The sequence below is a fragment of the Andrena cerasifolii genome, chromosome 1 (assembly GCF_050908995.1).
Source record: "Andrena cerasifolii isolate SP2316 chromosome 1, iyAndCera1_principal, whole genome shotgun sequence".
NCBI lineage: Eukaryota > Metazoa > Arthropoda > Insecta > Hymenoptera > Andrenidae > Andrena > Andrena cerasifolii.
In genome coordinates, this window is record NC_135118.1 from 16,488,403 (window position 1) to 16,512,089 (window position 23,687).

The 23,687-nt window shown below is 42.8% G+C and overlaps 2 protein-coding genes and 1 pseudogene across 6 annotated transcripts; 2 read left to right on the top strand and 1 right to left on the bottom strand.

The window, feature by feature from the left end:
• The first annotated feature begins 343 nt into the window (after positions 1–343).
• LOC143366691 (uncharacterized) lies at positions 344–6,411 on the top strand. Of its 2 annotated transcripts, none has more exons than XM_076807961.1 (8): positions 344–437; positions 1,130–1,242; positions 1,350–1,568; positions 1,994–2,412; positions 2,898–3,603; positions 4,762–4,996; positions 5,298–5,507; positions 5,588–6,411. In XM_076807961.1, exons 1-7 carry the CDS (start codon positions 344–346, stop codon positions 5,501–5,503), a joined length of 1,992 nt encoding a protein of 663 aa, XP_076664076.1. In that variant the 3' UTR covers positions 5,504–5,507; positions 5,588–6,411. The 2 variants fall into 2 exon arrangements, with proteins under 2 accessions (XP_076664076.1, XP_076664083.1); XM_076807968.1 differs by having other exon boundaries at positions 5,593–6,411.
• LOC143366675 (uncharacterized) lies at positions 5,812–23,639 on the bottom strand. 4 transcript variants are annotated; one of them, XM_076807946.1, is made up of 8 exons: positions 23,026–23,639; positions 10,830–11,702; positions 9,823–10,745; positions 9,512–9,675; positions 9,241–9,406; positions 8,909–9,172; positions 8,598–8,819; positions 5,812–8,487 (listed from the first exon to the last, which is right to left on the bottom strand). In XM_076807946.1, the coding sequence occupies exons 2-8, from the start codon at positions 11,515–11,517 to the stop codon at positions 8,035–8,037; spliced, it is 2,880 nt and encodes a 959-aa protein (XP_076664061.1). In that variant the 5' UTR covers positions 11,518–11,702; positions 23,026–23,639; the 3' UTR covers positions 5,812–8,034. The 4 variants fall into 4 exon arrangements, with proteins under 4 accessions (XP_076664061.1, XP_076664051.1, XP_076664043.1 ...); XM_076807936.1 differs by adding an exon at positions 11,840–11,891 and having other exon boundaries at positions 9,823–11,702; XM_076807928.1 differs by adding an exon at positions 11,840–12,059 and having other exon boundaries at positions 9,823–11,702.
• On the top strand, positions 11,841–14,087 carry LOC143371540 (cytochrome b pseudogene; annotated as a pseudogene).
• Positions 23,640–23,687: the final 48 nt, after the last annotated feature.

The following is a 23,687-nucleotide window of genomic DNA, read 5'->3' on the forward strand; positions in this document are numbered from 1 at the left end:
GATACCGAATCTCTGCCGGAACGTCGCGGAATCCCTGTGGATTCTCCGAGAACGGTGCGAGGCGGGAGAGGGGAGCAAGCAGACGAGGACAGTGCCTCCGATGCGGCAGTGTATCATCGGAGTCACCGTCTGCTTGGTCTTTTGCAACAGGGTCGAGGGGTCAGGTCTTCGAACATAATCGTCCACAAGCCAGTCAGTAGCACCGCGGATAGTCCAGCACGCGACTCGAGGAACCTCGAGGGGCACTTTGGTGGTTCGATTCTCTTTCGGTTCACGCAACAAGAGGACCTGCAGGGCGCCAGGGGCCGTCGCGACTTTCACGCCCGCGTTCATGTTCAACCTGATGGATATCCTGGGCATTTCGCTTTTATTGCATCTCGGCTTCACTTTGTATCTATTAACCGTCTTGGTGCCGCTTTTCCTTCTCGTCTATCCTGGTAATTATTCTCAGAGGATTGCGGGCAACAGGAGATAGTGGGACTACGGGTTCTTGATCTTGTGCGCGAGAGAAGTTGAAAGTAAAAATACTTGTGGGGATTATTAATTAATAATTTAGAAATTCTGTGCCGATTTCTCAATATAATTTCTCAAGTAATTTATAACAATGTAGGAAAGTTCGAGGTTCATGGGCTGCAGATTCATTTGCATCGAACGTAACGATTCTGTTCGGCATAATCGCCGATACTTTTTTTCCTTCGAATCATACGTATATATCCCTGAAAGAGTACTGTGCATGACACAACTTCTCCGCTCGTGTATCTGCGCAATTATCATTCTACACATTGCACTTTGGATACACGAAAAATTCACGATGATTGATAGGAAGTGACTCCTATAATCATCCAGACGGTTTTTGCATACGTCTGTTTACGTCGGGCGCAGATACCGCGCAACGAAATAATTAACTAAAATAAAACGGCGAGATAATTGGGAAGGACAAGTTTCCTTTGTCGATGTTCCTAATTAAATAGCATGTTTCGTGCAAGGTGTCAGAATATTATGAAGCTTCCTACGAGAATTATTAATTGAGATTATGATAATTAGCTATTTAAATTCTAAACGAATACGAACTAAACTGTTTTCTGAAAGTCTGAAAAATACATTCCCCTTACGTTTTGACGCGTTCAAGTGTTGGCGTGGTCGAGGAGGGGCTGGATACGTTTCGTAAAGTGGAAGTATCCGAAAGTTGTCGTCGTGAAGGAGAACAGCATCCGAACGATCTTGGACCAATTTCGGAATCACGTAGGTGTAAACTGTCGTGGACATATTTTCTAGCTGAAAGGTTTCGCGCTCTGTTGTAAATTCCTTGCGACATAAATGAGAGTTCATACGGTGTTTCTTCTTGAAAGGGCATTTATACTTTGCTGATTCAAGGCCGTTCAATCGCTGAAGGTATTCGTGGCCATTTAGTGCACCTCACCACGCCCAGACGATTTCTTCGAGCAGGATTATCCACAAGATGGGGTCTCTACGTGTGGAGGGATCTCGACTACTTCTCCGTGGACAATCATTTGATAAATTCGCCGTGTTCCTTCAGAGGGCGACCTATTACAGAGTCTAACATTCAGGTCGGTGGCAAAACCTCGAATTATTAATATTTTGTATTTGTATTTGTATTTGTATTTGTATTTTTTGTTTTCCTGTGTGTTTCGCTTATATTGCTCAACGAACGATAGTCATTTTTCCTTCTTCCCTCCTCTCTCCTTCGGGTCCCAGCAGCAGCGACGCACCGGGAGACAGGTGATGGTCACCCATCTTTCCCCAGTACGCCGCCCCGTGATGTTTAACTTTGGTGATCTTACGGGAACCGGTGTTTCCATCACGGCCATGGCCGCTGGTCCATTATCAATATTCTGTTTCGAAGATCCAAATACCCCCATTTATTCCTGACTTCCTATTTCAAGCATTCGAACTTCGAGCTAACTGCAAATGAAAGAAGAAAGGGAAAATATTAAAAGGAAGGATCTGTTTCCAATGGATTCATTAATTTCAGGAGTACGTCAGCGACCTTACTTCCAAATTCCTGCCGTCGGGTAAACCGCCATGGCAGGTGCACGTGATAAACTGTTTCCTCCGCGGGGAGGAGCAGCAGGTCTGTCTAGTGCGGGCTCATCACCTACTTCTACGGCGAGAGCACTTAACGCTGGCCGATTTCCTTCCACTGAAGTACTCCACCGAAAACTGGTCGTGCCAAGATGTCGACTCGCCCTTCACGAATCTCTACGCCGAGCCGTCTGCCCTCCCGAAGCTCTACCAGAAGCTCACGGAGAGCTTCAGCAACTACTGGAACGAGTTCCTCTACAACAACGACCCGAACGAACGGCCGGAGATCTTGAAGAAGCCGATCGGCATTTTTCACTGCGTGAAAATCGCCGTGATCATTCTAGTCTCCTCGCTGAAGGAGTTAACGAGGTACACGGATCAGGTTATTGCGTACATATCGATCAGTTCATAATTCCTTCGTCGCATTATACTTCCACGCAAACAGAAAGAAATAGAAGCCACGAGTGGGGGTCCTAACTAAATTGTGCGTTTTCCCAATGAACAGACACTGTGCATCTAGGCAATTAAACACTACTGCAGTCAATTCTCGTAAGAAGCATGTTTCGACTATAGGCGTTGTATGCGCGGTCGCTATCCCCACCACTTCTTGGAATCTTTCGGTCGAGAGTGAGAGAACCCGAGAGCCAGCGAGAGGGGACGAAGCAGTCGACGCTACCGTTAGCTACGAGAGAGAGAAAGCATGATACTTTGCCTCGCTTCGTCTTTCACATAGACGCCATGCGGTGTATGCTCGCCCCCCAAGTCTCGAGCGTGGCGCTTATAACGAGAATCTAGTGTAATTCTCTCTATCATAGCAGTACGCCTAACGCGAGTCCCTCTCTCGTTTACTTTAGACATTACAGGAAAGGCGAGGGCCCCGGAATCTTCAACATTCTCTCGATCCTCAAGCGTGAAGCCTCCAAGAGAAACTTCGGCTTCAGGGTGTTCTTCCGCGCGCTCCTGAAGTCCATCAACCCTCTAGACGCCCTGTGCTGTACGGTGTGCTGGTTCTGGTACACGGCAATCACAGTGACCTTGAAGTCGCCGATACTGGTCCTGCGCGAGCTTCGAGCGCTGAAGTCGCGGCACAAGCATTATTATCCGGACACTTTGACCTCCATGCTGTGGTACTACCTACCTTTGGTGATGCAGGCCAGCATAGAAGCGCTTTCCATCACCTGGATAGCGATCAAAGCTCCTAAGATGATCCTGGAGGAGCTATTCCTCAAGCACCCGCAAGTGAACCGCCTGCAGACTACCTCCCCTTGCGGGCGAAAGGTGGTCGCCTGGTCCGAAGAGGTCGAGCTCGACCTTCTTCGAAAAATATCGCACATGACCGGGGCCACCGAAACTGAGATCCTGCTGGCCGCCACGGTCGACGCTCTCAAGGAGTACTTCCGACATTCCGGCGCCAGGATACCGGACGCCGTGCTCGCCACTGGCAAATTTATCAGGCAGGGAGCAATATTCGTGCAGAATCACGAAGCCAGGGGTATTCTGTGCCTTGCACTGCCCACGAAGACTCCGCTTTTCGAGGACGACCCGGTTGAAATCCTGCAGGTCCGGTGCTATTAATAATAAGCTTGCCTTCAGTTTGGCTGAAATCACTCCTCCATTATTTTTACTTCCTGTTTAAAATCCTTTTCACTCTGAATTCTATTTCAAATTTACAGGGTCGTTCTATACGACGAAATAAGAGGAAAACCAAGAGTAACGAATTTGCGTTGGAGGCTTTGTTTTCTAGTTATTAATGTTTAAAAGTTCGTGTCAGGGACCCCTGACGCATGGCAATTCGGCGGTCAGCGACGCGCGTTGCGGAGGGTCAGGGCTGCGCACTGTCGCCGCCACAAAACAACCACGCAGCGCGCGCCACTGGTCGCCGAGTTGCCGTGTTTGAGGCCGTCCTTAAATTACGTAAGAGTAATTTTAGCGAATTCTTACCCCCTCCCTCCCCCAGCATAAGAATTCGTAAGTTTTGATATTCCAACCCCCTGTTTACGTAATTTTTTTTGCACTTAATTTTTTCAGTTATTAAAATTCTTTTAAAGATTTATATAATTCATCGAACTCGGTTTCGGAAAACTAAAACTACTTTTCCGGAACATTAATGATAGAATTTGTATTTATTAAAAATTAGGATAAAAAATATTACGTAAGACGCTACCCGACTCCCCCCCCCCCACCATGTAAGAAAACCTAAAAAATTCGCGACCCGCTCCCCCCTAAAAAGCCTTACGTAATTTAAGGATGACCCCTTTCGGGCGAACCTGATCCAAATCTTTGAACGTTAATAACTAATAGTCGAAGCGTCTATCGCAATTTTGTTACTTTTGATTTTCGTCTTATTTTGTCGCACAGAATCACCCTGTAAATTTACTTCCACCTGATATCGAGCATTCTGTCTTCTAAAGACAAATCAACGCGAGAGTTTTTATGATACTTCCGTTAATTTTGCATCCTTTGCATCTTATTACTAATAATAATAACAGTACCATGTACCGTGTTCGAATTATGCGCACTTACACGTCAGTGATCGCACTCTAACACATTTCCCTCGCACATATCGTATCCCCATTGTTATTAGAACGTATCCATTACCATTTTTACCGTAACGATGACGCGGAAGGTTGTTTAACAATAATATTTACTATTACTTCGCGTGGTGATCGCGTTAACCTTATCACTGCAGCCCGTCGTTAGAAGAATGCATATTTCCAGGTCATCCAGAAGAACGTACGGGAGGCAAGATCGAAGCAAAGCGCGATATACGCTATCACAGCAGCGGAAGCCTCCTGCGGATTCATCTCTTCGTCTTTACCGTCGCTTCTACTTAAGGTGATGCTAAATCAGCTGACCAGGAGGTACTCCGTCACTTTGTCTCACGTGGATGGCGAGTTGCTCGTGGAAGGCGCCGACATGGTGATGTACTGGAGACCACCTCAGGGCAACTGCAGTAAATATTTACGAGGAGCTATTTATCTGGAGATGGTTCTAGGGCTGCCATCTTTCGCGTTGTGTGTTTACAATATATTTTGGAGGTTATGGGAGTGGGAATAGGGGGTCAGCGAAGTGAGCGCGGGAGATTGATAAATTCTACAGAAACTAAGTTCGGAGTTTCTAAACGAGCACTGATCGGATGGCAGACCTAATTCCTCTCGATCGGTGTAGAAAAGTACTTAAGTGCCCTCGTTTCGCCATTTTTAGTATTCTATGCTCATTGAGTGTCGAGGCTTAATTACTATATATACTTCCAGACATGTCGATAACCCTACACAGGTACGGGAACGGCGTACGCTTGGGAGTGATGGGTGATGCGTTAATTGGCCCCGAGCACACTATAATCACCAGGACATTTCCTAAAAGTGTGAGCAACCTCGCTAACGTGATTGGCGTTCCTAGAACACCAAGTCGAACCTCGACTCCGAGTCCGGACAGTCCGAATACTTCGCCGGGATATTAAAAATGTACGGAACTTACCACATCGATCAGTTTCACTTATCACTCGTTTCTGATATTATCCGTAACGAGATGCGTTACTTTTCAGAGTAGATGTTCAGCTCTCGAAAGGATAAATCAACAGTGCGTGTTCTTGGATTTAAAGAAATTCAATGGAACTCCAATTCGGGGGAAGAGGATGAATCAGATTATATTAATTATTTACGCTACATATGTTTTACACATTAAGCACGTTCAGTAGAGAAAACGATGAAAGGAAGAAAAATTTATTAAGCTCTGTAATTTTCGTCTCCGTCCTTATGTTTCTCTTTATTTTTGCGGCAAATTAAAGAATCTATTGGACCGCGTCGTGATATATGTTCTATGTATATATTTATATAAATATACATGTTCGTATCTATTTATACATGTATATATTTTTAACAATTCATCTTCGTCGCGATAACACGCAATGCAATACGAAGATTAGGAAACTAACACGTTGTTTTCTTTTTTTCTTTCATTTTTATTGTTCATTATACTGATTATCGATTCTGAACGTTACAAAGTCGCGAATTTCGCGAGCATACGAGCATAACTGATTTTTTGGTTTCGTTCCGGAGTCTCGTGATAACGCTTGCCAAGCAATACTTTTAAGCTTTTAATAGAACAGTGTCCGTGAACAATTTAGAAATTCGTTTCACGGAGACGCGACTCGAGTAGTCGGTTTAATTTTATACGAACAATTCAACGCTAAGGAAGTTAATGTGACAACTCCATTGCCATTGTTGACTAGTTTATACTTGGAAGCATATTATTGTGTGTCCCTTGTATAATAACGAGACTAATTCCACACGCATATATACATAAACATTGTTCATGTAACAGTATCGTTTATACATATATTTTTCTAATAAAATATTTTATACTTGAGAGTATATTTCTTTAATAACATTCAATCAACTTCATTGACGATAATTAAATGACTTTTCCTACTAATATAATTCAGCAAGTATCCAAAGAACAGAGTATTCAAGTGAAGATACAAGTACTGCGATTTGTTATTTAAACAGAATCACGACTGTAGTCACATTATCTTTCATCCCCACTATGACATTCGCCTAGATTTAAATATTTCAAAAATCTGTAAAGAAGTATCTAAAAGTTCAATGAATTCCTTTTTTTTCTGTTTTCTTCTTTAAACCACTGCGTATATAACGTTGTGGCAATGGACTTCGAAAAACTGGAATATACAATTTTTTATTAATATAGGTATACGTTTAAACTGCCCTGAATACTTGTTATGTAGATATACATGCTAATTGAAAAAATTTCCTAACTTTCTTCCTGAAAACGGATACGATCACAGTTGGGACGTTTCGTTACAACAATGCGAGAATCTATTCTTCAATTTGTCATTCGCATTGGATAGTAATAAGGCAAATATTTAGAAGTGTACCAATTTCTAATTGTTTTCATTCTACCTTTTTTTCTTCCCTCTCAACCAACGCCTCCTCGAATACACGAATGCGAACTCGTTTAATTTCCATTTCCTTATGCAGAAATAGCCAAGTCTTATCAGGCATTGATTTTATACGTTTTGTTGACTGACAACGGGTACAAAGTAAGGATGATACGCAATATAACGATTGACATAGACGCATTTAAGTGTTTGTAAATAGTTAGCAAGAGCAGCTACTCTTCGTTTAATCGTGAATACGTTTATGACTAGACGTAAGATAAATTTCAGAGGAAAACCGTCTTTGTTGGTTTAGATTAAGCATGGACAATGATAAAACAACTGGTTCAGCTCTTGGAAAGCGAGTTATTTCAACAAAATTTCAAGTAGGGCTACAATTCGATACTAGAAAGGAAGGACATACCTTCCTTTCGATTGACCTCTTTCACCAAAAGATAAATTACAATTTTTTGATTCTCTGGCTTAATTGAATCGAAACGTATGCTTGCATTATTTTAACGAAAGAAACTGAAATAAGCTTTTTTCTACGAATATGTAACGAAGCTTAGAAACGACAGAACGTTACTTTTTCACCATTGTTTTGTCAGCTGCTGAATAGTCTGTGGTGTGTAATATGACTAGGTATAAAATTCGTTGAATCACTTCCATATTTAACTGCTTCTCTGCTCAACTTCGTCGATTCCCTATCCACCATTCCAATATTCATACCATAATTCCAGGGTGACCAATTGCTACGCTCCCTTTATGGTATGGCAAACACAATCAGCTACGTTTTATCACATTTTAAATAATTCTATACTATCAACATATGTACATTCACTGTATGATACATATAAATATCGTTACTGACCAGTAAGTACTGACGCTATCACTGTATACAAAATGTGACTATGCATATCTGTTGCGCGATGCAAAACGTGAGATCATTTCGAGAGGAGAATTATAGAAAAATAATTGTAACGACTAACAACTGACGGTCGAGCTGGGACAAGCCATAAGTACCTTCTCGAATAAGACATTCCATCGTCTAATCTCGCGACGGGTAACACCGACTTATTAAAAGCAAAGCTGTTAATTCAAGCTGGGCAATCCTTTTCGCGCTCCATCTCGATTGGACCTTCGCCCCAGATCTTTCGATTCTTCGTGTAAGGAATAAGTCCTACCAAAAGCCCAGAGACGATGATCCACCCACCGGCCATGCAGAAGGACAAATCCCACGACTCCGTCACGTCGAACATCCAACCGGCTAGTGGGGGGCCAAGAAGGTTTCCTATACCTTGACACAGTAGACTAAGGCCGTAGGCAGTGGTGAATCTCTCCAACGGTATTAACTCTACGAGTATAACAGGGGTGAAACTAAAGCTACTCGCGAAAAAGAGGCCGAACGCTGCGGACGTGACCATCAACAGATTGTAATAAGGTGTTAACGTTGACATTAAAACAGTTGCTATACCGCAGGCGACCAAGCACCAAGTGTACGTTTTGCTGACGTTCATCCAGGGTTGATCTCCTGCCCAACCAAGACCAATCTGAGAACAGCAAGAAAGTCTTTTAACGTACCAGCGACGACTCACGGCGGTGGCCAACGGAACACTTCAGGATTTAATTATAATTATTAAAGAAAACAGAGACGGTATACCATTCCAATTGTATTGGTAATGCCAATGATACTGAGGAGATTCGCAGCGTCAGACTCGGAGTAACTGTTTCTGGTAAGATGCTCGGCAAGGTAAAAGTAAGGCACGATAAACCAAGTGAACAACAAGATCGTCGACAGCGACAGCAATAAAAAGTGTAGTTCCAGGAACATTGAGAAGTCCGTCATACCCTTCAGTAAATCCAGCAATTCGCTATACCATTTCTGGAAACAACAGAGCCTCAAATAGTATTCGGCAGGTTCGTTGGCATTAAATTCTTTCTTACTATTTGTAACAACGGTTAAAGTATTACCTCCTCATTCTCCTTCGCTAGCGTAGTCATGCTATTTCTATAAATGTCTGGGCAGCTACTGGCCCTTAATCTGTACTTGTGCAAGTTGAGCGCAGCACCACGGTACATGACAGAGTTCCTATGAACTCTGATATCTTTGAAGTAATGAGTGTTCGTGTTGAACTGCCTTCTCAACCATGGAAGCGAGTCCGTTCTGACAACACCACAGTTCAGGTCCCCGATGCGTTGCTTAGACGTCGACTTTGCTTTCCGCCCTTCGACCATCTAAGGGATCAAGGTCTTGGGACGCGTTCCGACAGAAAATTTTAACGCAAAGAGAACTGTTTACCAACCGCATGCTCGAGTTCCTTGGTTAACAGAGGGTTTGCCTCCTCGGATTCCTTTTTAGATATCTTTTTAGTTACGTGATTCTTTACAGAACTAGACGCAGAACCCGAATGAACGTTATTTGCCGCATGCGTGTCTTCAGCCTTTGGTTCGTCGTTCGCCTGCTTGATCCTGCCAAGAAGAACCAATAGAGCTATCATATAAGGTGGAGACATACAAGAAATAATGAATTTCCAGCACCGCGGCAGGCGGTCATTAACAAACGGAATTTACAACCTCATGGACATTGTGACGACGCTCTTGTTGCCAGCATCCCCCGGAGAATCTTGCAGCTGTTTATCCGAGCAGCTTCTACACGACAGAAGATTAGGATAGTTCTCCAGGATGACTTTGTACAGCCTCGGATTACTGGAAAGTAGCTCCAATACCTCCACGGGCACCTGTAATTCTCGAAAGTATACACTTCACATGACTTCTTTCCAAATGCTTTTGCAGCCAAGGTTTTAATATCCTTAACACTGGCGCCAGCGCTAATCCCTCCAACTAGAACAGTCGCACGTGCGCGGGTTCGTTCGGGTCAAGCTCACCTTCTCGTTGTGCTTGACAAAAGTGGGCAGATTGACGACGCTGCTGAACTTTATGTCGCCGTTGGCCGCGTGGGGAGCCTCCGTGGTGGTGCTGAGTATCTGCAACAAATACTCCGGCGCGTGGCCGTTCTTCAGCATCTTCCTGAGCTCCTCGACGCCCGGGAACTCGTCCTGAGGGCTACTACTGCACCTGTCGCACTCGGACTTGGTGATGGACTTCTTGGGCGTGGCCCCGTTCTGCTTCTGTTGCTCGACGATCCACCACTCTGGGTCGCGCATCACCGTGCCGCAGACGATCATGTTGAAGAAGGTGCCGGCCAGGAGCAGGCACGTGCCGCGCCACCCGTACTCCTCGATGAAGAACGTGGTCATGGGCGCGTAAACGAAGGTACCTATACCGGTGCCGCAGGCACCGAGACCTACAGCTAACGTTCGCTTCTTGTCGAACCAGTAAGCGATGCTCACGACCGCGGTGACGTAGCACAGACCCAGACCGAGACCGGCGATGACGCCGAAGGTCAGGTACATTACCTCGATGGTGTTGCTGAAGCAGCTCAGCACGAAGCCCAAGCCCGAGATCAGACCGCCGACGATGGTCATGCTCCTGCATCCGTAACGATCGACCAGGGCGGACATGACGGGGCCGGACAGAAGGGGCACCGCCATGAACAAGGAGCCTATCCAGGCGGTCTTCGACTTGGACGCGCCGAACTCGTGAAGGAACTCGATATAGAGCAAGCCGAAACTGAACGACACCCCGTCCGCTATCATAGAGATGACCAAAGACGCCACCACAACCACCCAGCCCCAACCGCCGTCGGGAACTTTGGGCTTGCCCTGCGCGCCCTTACCGTGCACCTCGCCCACCAAATCTAACACGCTATCGGAGTCGATGGAGTCTCTCGTGTCGTCCTCCCGGTAACCTGGATTAGGGGTGATTATCGCTCGCGACACGGTATATACCCTGCAATCTAGCGCCGCGTCGCTTCCCCGGGACGGGTGTGTACCTGGGGAGTCGGGGTCGGTTTTATCGGTAGGGCTGGGCCCTATGGTGAGGTTCGGCGAGGTCAGGTAGCTGTTGTCGTTGGGCGTGAGCGGCAGCCTGTCCTCGGTGCACTCGGTCCCGGGGCTGAGCAGGTCGAGCTTGTCCTCCGGATCGTCGCCGGAGCTGAATTCGTTGCTCCCGCCAATGTCCGGGGAGGTCGTGAAGAATGTCTCCTTGTCCGGCGATAGTGACTCCACGCTTCTGTCGATGGTGCGCGCCGGGGTGGACTGCAGCAGCCTCTCGTCGGCCAGGCTGCTGAGGTCCTCGGTGTTGCCGGAGTCCTGGCAGATCCCCGAGCTCTTGGTCGAGGAGGCGACGCTTTGGGAACGGGACAGATCGATCGTGCCGAGGGTGTCCGGGTCCGGTGTCTGGCAGGGCGTGCTCGGGAAGACGGTCGGGCTGCCATTCTGCCAGCCGACTATCGGTGCCCTTTTTGGCGGACGATAATTCCAATGAGACTGGTCCCTAGACGGATCCGCGGACCTGCGGCAGTAGCTCGGATCTAGCTCTCTTTTGATCACGTTCGCCGAACCGTTACTGTTGCGAACGTCGTTGTTGTTGCTCCAGTTGCAGGCAGACTTGTACGAGACAGTCTGTCCGTTGGACTCGTCCTCCGTTTCGCATAGCAGATTCTCGTTTCTGTCTGTCATTGTTCTTTCTAAATATAGGTGCTGGCCGAGTGGATCCAGCGACGGGGCCAGCCCTTCAGCCCACGGATCTCGCTCGGGAAGGATCGTCCGCGCCCCTCAGCTACCATAAGGACCACCCAGCCGATCTTGGACAGGCCACTAAACGTCAGTCGCCTCAGCATGCACGCTCCGTCTTCGGTCTTGTCCTGCGGGAAAAAAGTTTGCCTTTAGTCACGCCAGAATCTTAACGAACGTTTCGTATCGAGATATCTGTTAGCGTATAAGAGTAGCTGAGAGAGAGAGAGAGAAAAAAATGGAAAAATAAAGGACAGCTTCTACTCACCATGGAGGTAATGCAAAGTGACTTATTCGCAGGCGTGCATGCGTGTCTAGGTCTAGAGGAGTGCATGCGACACGGAACGGCGTGAGCAAATAATAAAAGATCGATAAAATAAGAAGGGGAATAGGCGCTTTAGCGGCGAGTGGCTAGCAATAACTGGGGAGCCAAACGTCTACGCTAAAGCAAGCAAAGCGTGCAAAGTAAAAGGAACAACGCGGCGGACCTGGAAGAAAGAGAGACTCCTGAAACATTGAATAAATCATAAAAGAAACATGTGAAATAACAGAGCAGAGAAGGGGTTGGTTAATGATTATTGTGAGGCACATTCTGTAAGGACAAATTATAAAATTGTTACTTTCGGAGTTTCTGTTGTAATGTCACTTCAAACAATACCGCAGTGCTAAATGAGCCAACGGGCTTCTATAGATCAGTAGCGCACTCACAAGGAACACTATTCAACTGATGATGGAATCACGCAGATTTCTTTATATAGATCGAAAGTATATGTCACACAGGTCACAAAAATGTAAATAAAAAATGCTCGGAACAGCTGGTCTGAGCTTGAAAAATCAACGAAGGTGGAACAGGAGAAAGAAGAGAAATGAGGGAAAGAGAATGACAAATCTGCCTGTTCAAATTTAAATATCTCTATTATTAATCTATTATCATTCATTTACTGTAATGTATTTTCATATAATAGAGATAATTAGATTTCAACACACGGATTTGTCATTCTCATTCCCTCATTTGTCTTCTTTTCCCGGTTCCACCTTTGTCGATTTTTCAAAGTCAGACCAGCTCTTGGGAGCATCGTTAGTTTACATTTTTCTGACCTTTGTGATATATACTTTCGATCTGTATAAAAAAATCTGCGCCATTCCGTCATCAATTGAATAGTGTTCCTTGTCAGGGTTTCATCTTGGGGGGAGCCGAGTCGAAGGGATAAACATATTTTTAACGCAAATTCAATCAAATTTATTTGAAAAAGAAAATCCAGTTTTCTTTCCTTTTTACAAGGCTCCTGAATTACTTCATTCGTGGTTACATTAATTTGGGGGCGCGGCAGCGCCCCGCCGAGGCGAGTCGGGCGCTTGCCGTAAGCACTCTTTTCTGGAAGCAACTCAGCGTACTTTTCACCCCCCCCCCCCCATATCTTTGTGCTGGAGTTACTCAGAAACCTGAAACTTTAGGGAAAACTGGTACTTTGCAAACGGAATTAAACCTGCCAAATTTCACGTTTCTATCTTTTCTAGTTCGTAAGATATTTGAACTGAAAGTCTCGTTATTTCGACACTGACCGATCATCAAAAATCAGTCGTACGGCCCGCAGCCGTAGAAACTTGAACTTTGGCAGAAAGGTAGTGTTTGGGATACAATGAAAGGAAAAATTAAAAAGTCTGGAAAAATTCGTTTCTCTAACAATTTATGAAAGAAATTCGATATCTCTGGAACCACTGAACTTATAACCATGAAATTTGATAGGCACGTTCCTAGCCCCCAGGTGCTCTAACAGGAACCCGTAGCTAAGAAAAGAAGGATCACTTACAAAACAGTAATTACAAATTTATTATCAGCAATCCCTTATATTGGACAAATAATAGTAGAATGAATTTGAGGAGGATTCTCAATTGACAATGCCACTTTAAACCGATTTTATTCGTTTCATTTTATTCTTCCATTAATTATTTTAATCTCAGTCGTTATTCATTTATCTTTTTTTACACTTAAAAGGCTCAAATAATCCACTAGGTAAAAGAAGAAATAAATACAAAATTCCATTTCATCTATACTTTACAATTAAAGACATATTAGGATTTACATTAATTTTTTTCATTCACTTATTAATTATTATACAATATCCTTATACTTTAGGAGACCCCGATAATTTCATTTACGCTAATTCAATATCTACCCCTGTTCACATTAAACCCGAATGATATTTTCTATTTGCATGTTCAATTTTACGGGCCATCCCAAACAAATTAGGAGGTGTGATTGGATTAATTATATCAATTTTAAACTTAATAATTTTACCATTTACTAAAATATATAATGTAATGTCAAGAAAATTTTATCCTACAAATCCTAAAGATTCGTGTGACTTTTTATTTTATTAACATGATGAGGAGGTAAGCGTATTGAATATCCTTAAAAAGAACTAAGTAAAATTTTCACAACATCATATTTCTCTTACTTTATTATCAATCCTAATTTAAATAATTATTGAGATTCATTAATCTACGAAACCTAAGTTAATGAGTCTGATTAGACATATATTTTGAGAATATAGAATAGAAATAATATTTTTACTATAATATTAAACCTTATACTTACTCGCGACTCCTTTGCCCATAAAAAGTTGTGAGCTGTCACGTAGAACCGAGTCTAGCGCTCTAATTAACCCTGACACTTTCATTCACAAATCACTCCGAGTCTACATCTTTAGTTAAAGAACAATCTTGTGACTTGGCAATTACGCAGCACAGGGAAGTTACTACACCTTACAAAGTTATGTAAAATTAAGTTCGCGCTATAAATACACGCACGTTCTTATTATTTTATGCAGCACTTTATTAATAAACGTGAATACTAAAATGTAAGAAACTTCCCTCACATTCTCGTGCTGCACAATTGCCAAGTCACAAGATACTCTTTAACTAAAGATGTAGACTTGGAGTGATTGCGAATTAAACTGTCAGAGTTAATTAGAGCGCTAGGTTCTACCTGACATCTCACAAATTTTTATGGGTAAAGTAGTCACGAGACTCGGCTACATTTTTTACACAAAATATCTTTCATGGGATCTCCTTTTCCGTTTTCTTTGGAGGGCACCAGGTCCGGCGCGAGGACAGTTGGCGCCCTTATGCAAGAGAATTTCTAGCGCCCCAATTTTTCGCACCTGTTTCCTATTCAATATGTGTGCTCCTTCACGGAGTACAAAAAGGAATAATTACGTTTACATTTTATTTATGAGGGAGTTGGATTTATTTATTATTAAGCCTGCGATATAGTTTTTTAGCGCCCCCTTCGGCTGGCGCCCTCGCGGGGCGTATAACTTCCACAATGGGCCCCGCCGGCCCTGGAGGGCACCAGGGAGAGATGGCAATTTTTTTATAAAATTTCGAGTAACGAATAGAAGTTAAAAAAAAAATTGTCATTCGCTCGTTAACCCGAGTTAACTTTATTCGACACAGGGCTAATAAGTTTTATTCGTTATTTTAAATTTTATTTAAATAAAAATTTTGCCCACCTGGCACCAGGGCCTCCCCCCCCCCCCTCTGGGTGCGCCACTGCATATTACATCGACTATCTCACTGCTACAAACAATAAACATAATTTTAATTAAAAGAGGAACATTTCTCGAAGAAACATCGTGGCCAAATAAACACGCCAAAATTCCACATGCTACTCCAACTCCTCTGCCAGTTTATGCATCATCGGATTAAAGAGAAATATTTGCTTTGCGATCGCGAAGCTTCCACCTTATCGCGCAGCTCCGGGGAAATAGGATCAAACGTTCGATTTCGATTAGCATAATGCATCGCTATCTACGTGCCCGTCCTGCGGAAGCGTTTCTCGAAGGAGCGAATTTCGATCGCCGGCACGTAACAGTATTATCCTAAAACATTTTACCAACTCGCTTATATAAATACGAGAAGGTCGGCTTCCGTGCTAAGTAGTATCCGCCTCGTGCACGGCCAAAAAGGTAGTAAATCACCTGTTAAGCAGTCATTGGCAGGCTTCAGTGAACGTCATTCATGTTTCCACGAACATACTTTAAGTTCTATGAATTCAGTCTGCGCCTCGACGGTTAAAAGCAATCTTTTCATCGGGAAATAGAACGAAATTGTTATTGAAACTTTAGAGCTTGTACCGTTGGGTGAATTAAGACTTTTAGAGGCCCTAAGAGGACTTAAAGGATTTTTAGGCTTCCATAAGGATATATATATATATATATATATATAGTTTAGTTTTTTGTATTTGAAGCTTTGGTTTAACTGAAATTTGAAAATCTGGAATCCGATTTCTGGAGGGTATGGATTCCTAGACTTTCTAAAATTTAGTTTATTCTCTAAAGTGGGGGTGGTCAGATTTAGTAATTTAATTGTTTTAGTTTAGTTTTTTGTATTTGAAGCTTTGGTTTAACTGAAATTTGAAAATCTGGAATCCGATTTCTGGAGGGTATGGATTCCTAGACTTTCTAAAATTTAGTTTATTCTCTAAAGTGGGGGTGGTCAGATTTAGTAATTTAATTGATTTAGTTTAGTTTTTTGTATTTGAAGCTTTGGTTTAACTGAAATTTGAAAATCTGGAATCCGATTTCTGGAGGGTATGGATTCCTAGACTTTCTAAAATTTAGTTTATATATATATATATATATATATATATATCCTTATGGAAGCCTAAACTTTTAGTAAGACTATATATATATATAGTCTTACTAAAAGTCTTAATTCACCCAACAGTACAAGCTCTAAAATTAATAAATATAGGGTGATCGCTTCAACGCAATGTGCGATTTCTCAGGCATTTCCGACAACTTCACTAAAAAGTGTCTCTAACTAAAGTTAGATTTTAAGATTCGGATAATTTCTGTGGTGCTCCCCTTTCTCCTGATACCCTAAAGCACGTGCTTATTTTATTCATTGGTTAATCCAGCACTGGAACGGCTTAAGGACCTTTTTGCACAAATAAATTTTGCATAATTAGATTCCTCGTTCTTTTCTACATGTACTCTCTAAATTTCATTGCCGTATTTTTAACATTGACAGGGTAATGGTAAATTTTGTGAATCGGTGTTGACCCTAACTCGTATCTAACAAGGCAACATTCCGAACCCGGGAATTCGAAAAATTCTGAAACTTTGTGAATGTGTCAAGAATTTCCTCCTGATTACAACGGGATTTTTGTTTGCTGCCCAAATTCGCTCTAAGGGGGTGTAATTGACTGTTGAAAATCCGGGTATTCTCCAATTTTCTGTTATAACTCGTGAGCTGTAAAATAATTTTTTCACCAAATGATAGATCTAATTAGAAGAAGTATCTTTTGTCTGGAAACTTCTTTTTTGTCTCTAACAATTCGCGAGTTATAACACAAAAGCGGAAGATAGCCGAATTTTCGGGGGTTAATTTCACCCCATTCGAGTGAATTTGGGCAGCAAACAAAAATCGGGGACGATCTTTTTCCGTGTAAAAGTTATAATTCGCAATGGTTTACTAAAATGTAAAAGGAAAAAATTTTGGTTCATTTATTTATTTGTTTAAAACTTGACAATCGAGGATTTTTTTTTATTTATAAATTGTTGGACGTACGAACATTTCTTTTGCAGCGCGTTATACGGCATCAAACACTGAACATTTTGTCCATTTACGGTTTTCTTCTACCTCGCACCGTTACAAAGTTATACTCGAGAAACGAAAAATCGCTGAAAATTTGGGGGCTGATTTCACCCCCTCGGAGTGTTTTTCCGCAGAAAAAAAATCGTTTCCTACATACTCCGACATGCTCTACAATCGTACGGAGTTTCATTGCAATCAGAATTTTCGGGTTCGATATGTTTCCTTATCAGTTAATATTTGCCGTCGTTGATTTATATCACGATGAATTCTGTAGTTTAGATTTCTGAATAATGAATCGTGTCGGAAGAACTATGTTACTAGGTCGACTTCGAGTACTGATCTTTGGGAAAGATTTGCGCAAAAAAGTAGCATTTTGGAAGAACCGCGTCAGCAGGTCAATAAATTGTTGACGGTCGTGGAATAGTAACGCCAAAGCACTTTATTTATGATTTTATAAGGATCGATGAAGTCCAGATATTCTTGTTTCCTATTGGGTGGTGCCATTATCGGAATGACCTTGACATTTCAGCACACGTATAAATGGAGAATTCGATAAAAATTTTTTAAGCCATCCTACACCTCGATTTAACATCGCATAACGATTAATATGATTATTATTACTGCACGGGTATAGTGTCCCTTAGTTTGCAACGATAAAAAGAGAAAAAAAAAGATTACTTATGAACTAAAACTAAAATTAATATTAACTAGGAGTAACGTATAACGAATACACGTATAATCAATGCATTATCGAAGAACCCGTATTACGTAAATATTACATATAGGCCTTTAATTAGTAATTGAGTAGATACTATACCAGAGAATTTTTCGGAATTTTTATCTTTGTACTTGGAAGTCCCTCAGTCTTGCGGAGATTTTCAATACAACCAGAGCAGCTTATTCGGCACGTTTGCATTGGCAAAGTAATCGTTCCACGCGCAACGCGACGCGGAACAATAAATAGTACTCGAGACCGAAGATTGAGCAGTATCTAATGACACAGATCTGTCTTGTACATGAAATCTTCCGAATAATTAATAATCCCACTTAGACTGGTTTGTGTTCGTTTACTACAAAGCACGACCGACTTCCCTTTATTATAAAAAAAAACGCGATTTAGAATCAGAGAAGTGGAAGAAGAAATTTCGGTGTAACGGAGGAACGTGCGAGTAACAAGAAGTTTAATTAAGACAATAGTGTTGCGCGAGTTAGTTTGCTAATACTACATAGGGGAGACGGGGGAAATGCGAGCCAATAGGTAATAGGAGCCAGTACAGTTTCAGCGGTATTGTAAATCGAACGACGACATACAGTGACTCGCGTTAATATTCGGACGCTTTTTAAAATTTCATAACTTTTTTAGAATTGGTCCAAACAACTTGAGTTTTTTTCAGAAGCTAGAAGGATTAGTTCGCTAACTGGCGCGTTTCGTCGTTTTGGAAAAAAATGTATTTGGTTGGAATAGCGAAAAGAATAGTAAAGGTCGATTTTTAAACTTTTTTCTGCGAGCTTGTAATGAAAATTGAAAAAAAAACTGTTTGTAGATTGCAGTAAGTTGTATACGTGCCTAAAATTTCATGAAAATCGGTTAACGTTGCTCCGAGTTACAAACGTTTAAAGATCGCGGAATAAGCTCGAGAATCGCGAAAATTCACGAAATCAGCGAATCTCATTTTCCCATTTTGATGAAATGTTAGTCATGTACTCAATTCATCGTTCTGTGCGAAGACTTGCTTGGCCCTGATTACCCCAATCTGCCGGTAATGCGGGCCAAAACTACTTTTTCAAGAAAATGTTGCGGAGTTTATTTTGAGTTGGTGGCAGGTGAGAAAGGTCACTCTTACATTATTGTTTATTACTTGTTTAAAGAATTGCCGAAGGTTCTAATAAATATTCCAACTGATTGATTAAATATCTGAACTTTTCGTTAACTAGCTCGTATTATCCCCGCATCCCCCTAACGCTAGGGAGTTGCCTTCTTTTTCTATCTTTATTTCTCTGCCCCGCATCTTCCCTGTGCGGTGCATATTCTCCATCGAAATTATCCGGCGATCGATTGTTCTTTTGACTCGCAGCGGACCTTCACCTACAAGGTGTGGTCGCAGCCTTAAGGTTACATATCAGGAAGGGAATTTAAACCGGGCGCTATTAGCCGGCACGCGACGGGGACTTAAACGCTCACAGTCCACGATTGCCGTTGCATTGTGGGATGGTAAACAGTACTTTGTATGGTAATAGTGCCACAAGAAAAACCGAGTACTGGGATCAGAAAAAAAAGAAGAAGAAAAGATCAGAGGGAGATGAAAAGCGCCGGAAACATTTTTGATTTCGCCCCGATTCCGCGAAATTAAAATTACAAAGGTTTAACCAATTCGGTGCGATTAATATTGCAAAGGCTTAACAATTTCGTGGCATTAATAATCGCAAGTTGCCACTCAATAAACAACTGCACTGCGTTCCAGATAAGAACGTACCAACGCCCCTACCGATTTGCGACCGATCTGCGCAGCTGCCACGGATCCGACGCACGCGATTGGTCGTAGCGCTTCCGCCATTGGCCGTAGCGCTTTCGCGATTGGTCGTACCGCTTTCCCTGCCGGTTTGCTACCAATCAACAGCGTATCCCTGCGCGAAACGAGTACGTTCTAATGTGGCACGCAGTGTAAATACTTTAACACTGTTCTCTAGAAATTAAACTACCAGCAAGCAAACACGAACAAGTGCCCTACAAGCTGCGAAGAGTTACCAATTAGCAAAAGGGGAACGGCCCGCTCTTTTCGGCAGCGAGATCAGCGAATTTCGAATTGCGAGTGAACGTATGCGTCGAAATGAAAGATATTGCCGCAGAAGAATATTAAACGTCCAAGGCGATGGGGTAGCCATGGCGAAACCTCAGTATCACCAGGGAAACCTTACAGCTACTACACAAGCGTAAAGCTTTATTGTCTGTTCCGTGGGATATCGAAGGAATTATCCGTTATGAACCGTTGTCCCGCGATCAAACAATATCCGAAGCGTATTACTGCGAGCGATTAGACCACTTACACCCTCTATTGAGCAAGAAAAAAGACGAGCCTCGCTCACGAGGCCCGCAGACTTATAGAAGAAACTTTATAAAAACGGCTAAATTGTAATTGAAAACTTATGGACCATTCATCGACTTCGCCGAACACTGCCCCCGCTGGATGTCCACTTTCTCCTCGATCCTCAATGTTACTGTGCAGAGAGGACACAAAACAAATGCATGGTTTCAAAAGCGTATTAATTCGTCAGTTTTTAAAAATTTTTTTTCAACCAAAACGAAGATCGTAGAGAAATTTAAAGCAGCCTACATTCTTAACTCTTACGAGATCAGTAAATCTATCGCGTGAGATGCGCGGATGACGTAGACGCCATAGACTATCGCGATAAGGAGATTAGGTCACCGGAATAGTTTCGGGCGACACCGTCGGAATGTGCGCGTACGCACAGGACGAATCAGGAGGGCCCAAGGAGGGCGATCGAGGGGAGTCGCCATGGCGACCGCCTGGTCGATTCCTCTGTCTCTCGTCCGTCGGAGGAAAATCAACAAGCAGGATCCTGCTTTATCGCGATCCATTTGGCAATTGATCAACAACGTGCACTAGGCACAGGAATTCGTGACTCATCGTCGCGCGAATGGCCCTTCTGCTGTTTAACGGCTGCCCCACTCGTGCATGCCCGCGCCGTTGTAAAATCTCATGCATTTCCTATTCGAAAGTTATCGCTGTCGATGGACAACCGCTGCCCAACAAATTACTCGCGTAACGGCCGAACTCGATATCGGCCTTCTCGAGGATAAAAGCTCGAAACCATGGACCCTTATCGGCGCCATTAATTAATTAAGCGAATTTTGTATCGCGTTCTGATTAGCCTCGATAACGGCGTTGTAACGAAATATTTCAGATCGCCTATCGTTCCGGTTAATTATCTCGAATGCATCAGCGAATGCTCACCGCGAGCCGCACGCGAATGCCAATGCCACCTATTATTGGCCCACTACTTTTGTGCTGTAATTGTAACGTGTCATTCGACTTACTCAATGCACAATCCATTACGCAATTATATCGCATAGCAGATTCACGCTCGCAGTCAACATCCAAAGAGGACGTCAACCTTCCTATCTAACCATCAACGGTTCCTTTCAAAGTACAGTGCGTTCTCTTAAAATCGCACGGCACTGGCCGTGACGCAGTCTATACTGCGAACGGTAACGGAAGGACGAATTACATTCGAGAGAATTGTACTTTGAAATTTGTGTCTGCTACGATTCAGGAGTTGGCCAGAATGGGCAAGTGATTCGTGAACTGGCCCACTTTACAGTGCTATTGTAAAACGGCACGCAAATGAATTTCCGTGGAGTAAGTGAATGGAGCGATGCAGCTGGTAATTAGAGTTCACGAAACACACCCGTCATGGGTTATAGACTTCTGGTCGACGACAGAACCAGTTCGCGTTAAATCCATAATACCCAATGGCCTTTAAGACGGGCAGAAGTGTGGGCTGTAAATGCAATGGGGATAGAATTTTCTTCTTTTGTATTCACGCACCGCTGGGTTCCACGAGGCACGCGAAACATTCAGAATTTTGTAATCGATATTGTGCGCAAGATAACGTCAAGTAACATTTTATAATTATTATGTCGGCCGATGTGGGTCAAAGGAGGTATGTCCTTGAACGTCGTGGAACGATAGAGAAGGCAAATACGAAAAGCAACGCGATACTTAAAACAATGATATTTTCTTCCTTTACGCCGGATGTGTTCCGACAGACAGATCGGCCCCTTATCGAAAATAAAAGTAACGGGCAACGGTCTGCCGATAACGCGAATTGGTCGAAGGATATCTGACTCAGTCTGCACTTTCGACAAAAGTCACGTTTACATTGGGATCCCACGGCTATCTTCGGCTGTACAGAATTGTCTATCGTGCCCTTTAATCAGAATTATCGTAAACGATATATTTGTTACAGTTAACGGTTCTCTACGTGTTCGAGATTTTAAGATCACCTTCAAGTTCGTCTATATAATTATTCACAGTATTTGCTACTGTTTTTCCTGTCGTGATTTTGTGGCTTATAAGGAAACGAATTCCACGATGTCTATTTGCTGGTTAATTTCCTTTTAATCTCGTAGGATAAAAAGATTTCGCAACGAAAAGTGTTCTCCAGTTGTAGTTCCCGCTTAAAAGTCAATTGGTTAAGAGGATAAAGAAAAGGGTGAAGAGGAGACCGGAGTGCCTCCTACATAGTGCTCTGTAACTCATCAAATTTTTCGTTTTCAGAGATGACTTCACTTTATGCACGCTACTAAGTCGCATTGAAAAAAGTCATCGATATTTACAGATTTAGAGATCACGTTAACAGAAGAATGTGTAACCTTAAAAGCAACCTCTGTCATTTATCACGGATTAGCATCTGATAGACATTAAGCAGGCCACTGAGGCGATCCTGAAAATTCACAATGTATCGTATCCATAAATTCACAGAAAATACAAAGTCACATTAATTAACTCTTCATTTTCATTACCACTATTTCCTCATTCCTATCTTCGTAAAAAGGTGCCTATGAATGAATAAGATGGTGACCGGAGCATCGTAAACACTCTTCGGTAAACAAAGGAATACATATTTAACGTGCCATTCTATCGTCTTAAACGGTTGTGCCAGATAGAAGTCGGAACTTCTAATTAGGAAGACAGCAGCAGTGTTTAACATCGATTATAAAATAACCTATTCATTCACACTTCGTCGCCCCGATGTTTATAACGAATAAAACGAAGGAGCGACAGAGAACCGTGTGCGGGCACGAAAATTTCCCAACTGTCAACTTACCCACGAGGTATGTTCTCAGCCTTTCCGCGGTGTTTTTGCTTCCCGTGGAAGTAGACCGGCGAAAAATCGTTAAATTCACTAAAAGATTCACTCGGGAGCGATCTCTCCGTCAGCTTTCGGTCGAGTGATTCCTTTCGATCGATATCTGCAACGACGCTCCGACGTTCGGCGGTGTCACAAAATGCGAGCTTTTTCTTTATTACATGTGCATAACCACTTCGATTGAACGCGCCCTGTGTACTGAAATAGAGAAGCGTTCCAGCGCTGCTGCGCGCCCACGTCACTGGGAAACGTTTCCGAGTACACCTGCGTGTGAAAAGAGGGCGCAAGTCATTTCTTCGATGGTTTATACATAGTGCCTTAATCCGTTTATCGGATTTAAAATGGCACTGCTAATAACTTATAAAATCCAACGCTATAATACAGTGGTTCTAATTATCTGCAGAACTATATGAACGAATATAGATATATATGCTCGGGTTACAATAGAGGTGAAACCGTGTTATCTTGAAGTGGGATCTGAATCGAACGATAAGAACGTGTTATTTGTTCTGATATCCATATCAATTTGAATTTATTCTTATTCCGTGCAACGCGTTTAAAGAGTTGCAAATACTTTCATAGCGAAAGTGCGTAGAGGTTGCGTTTGCAAATTTCTTCGC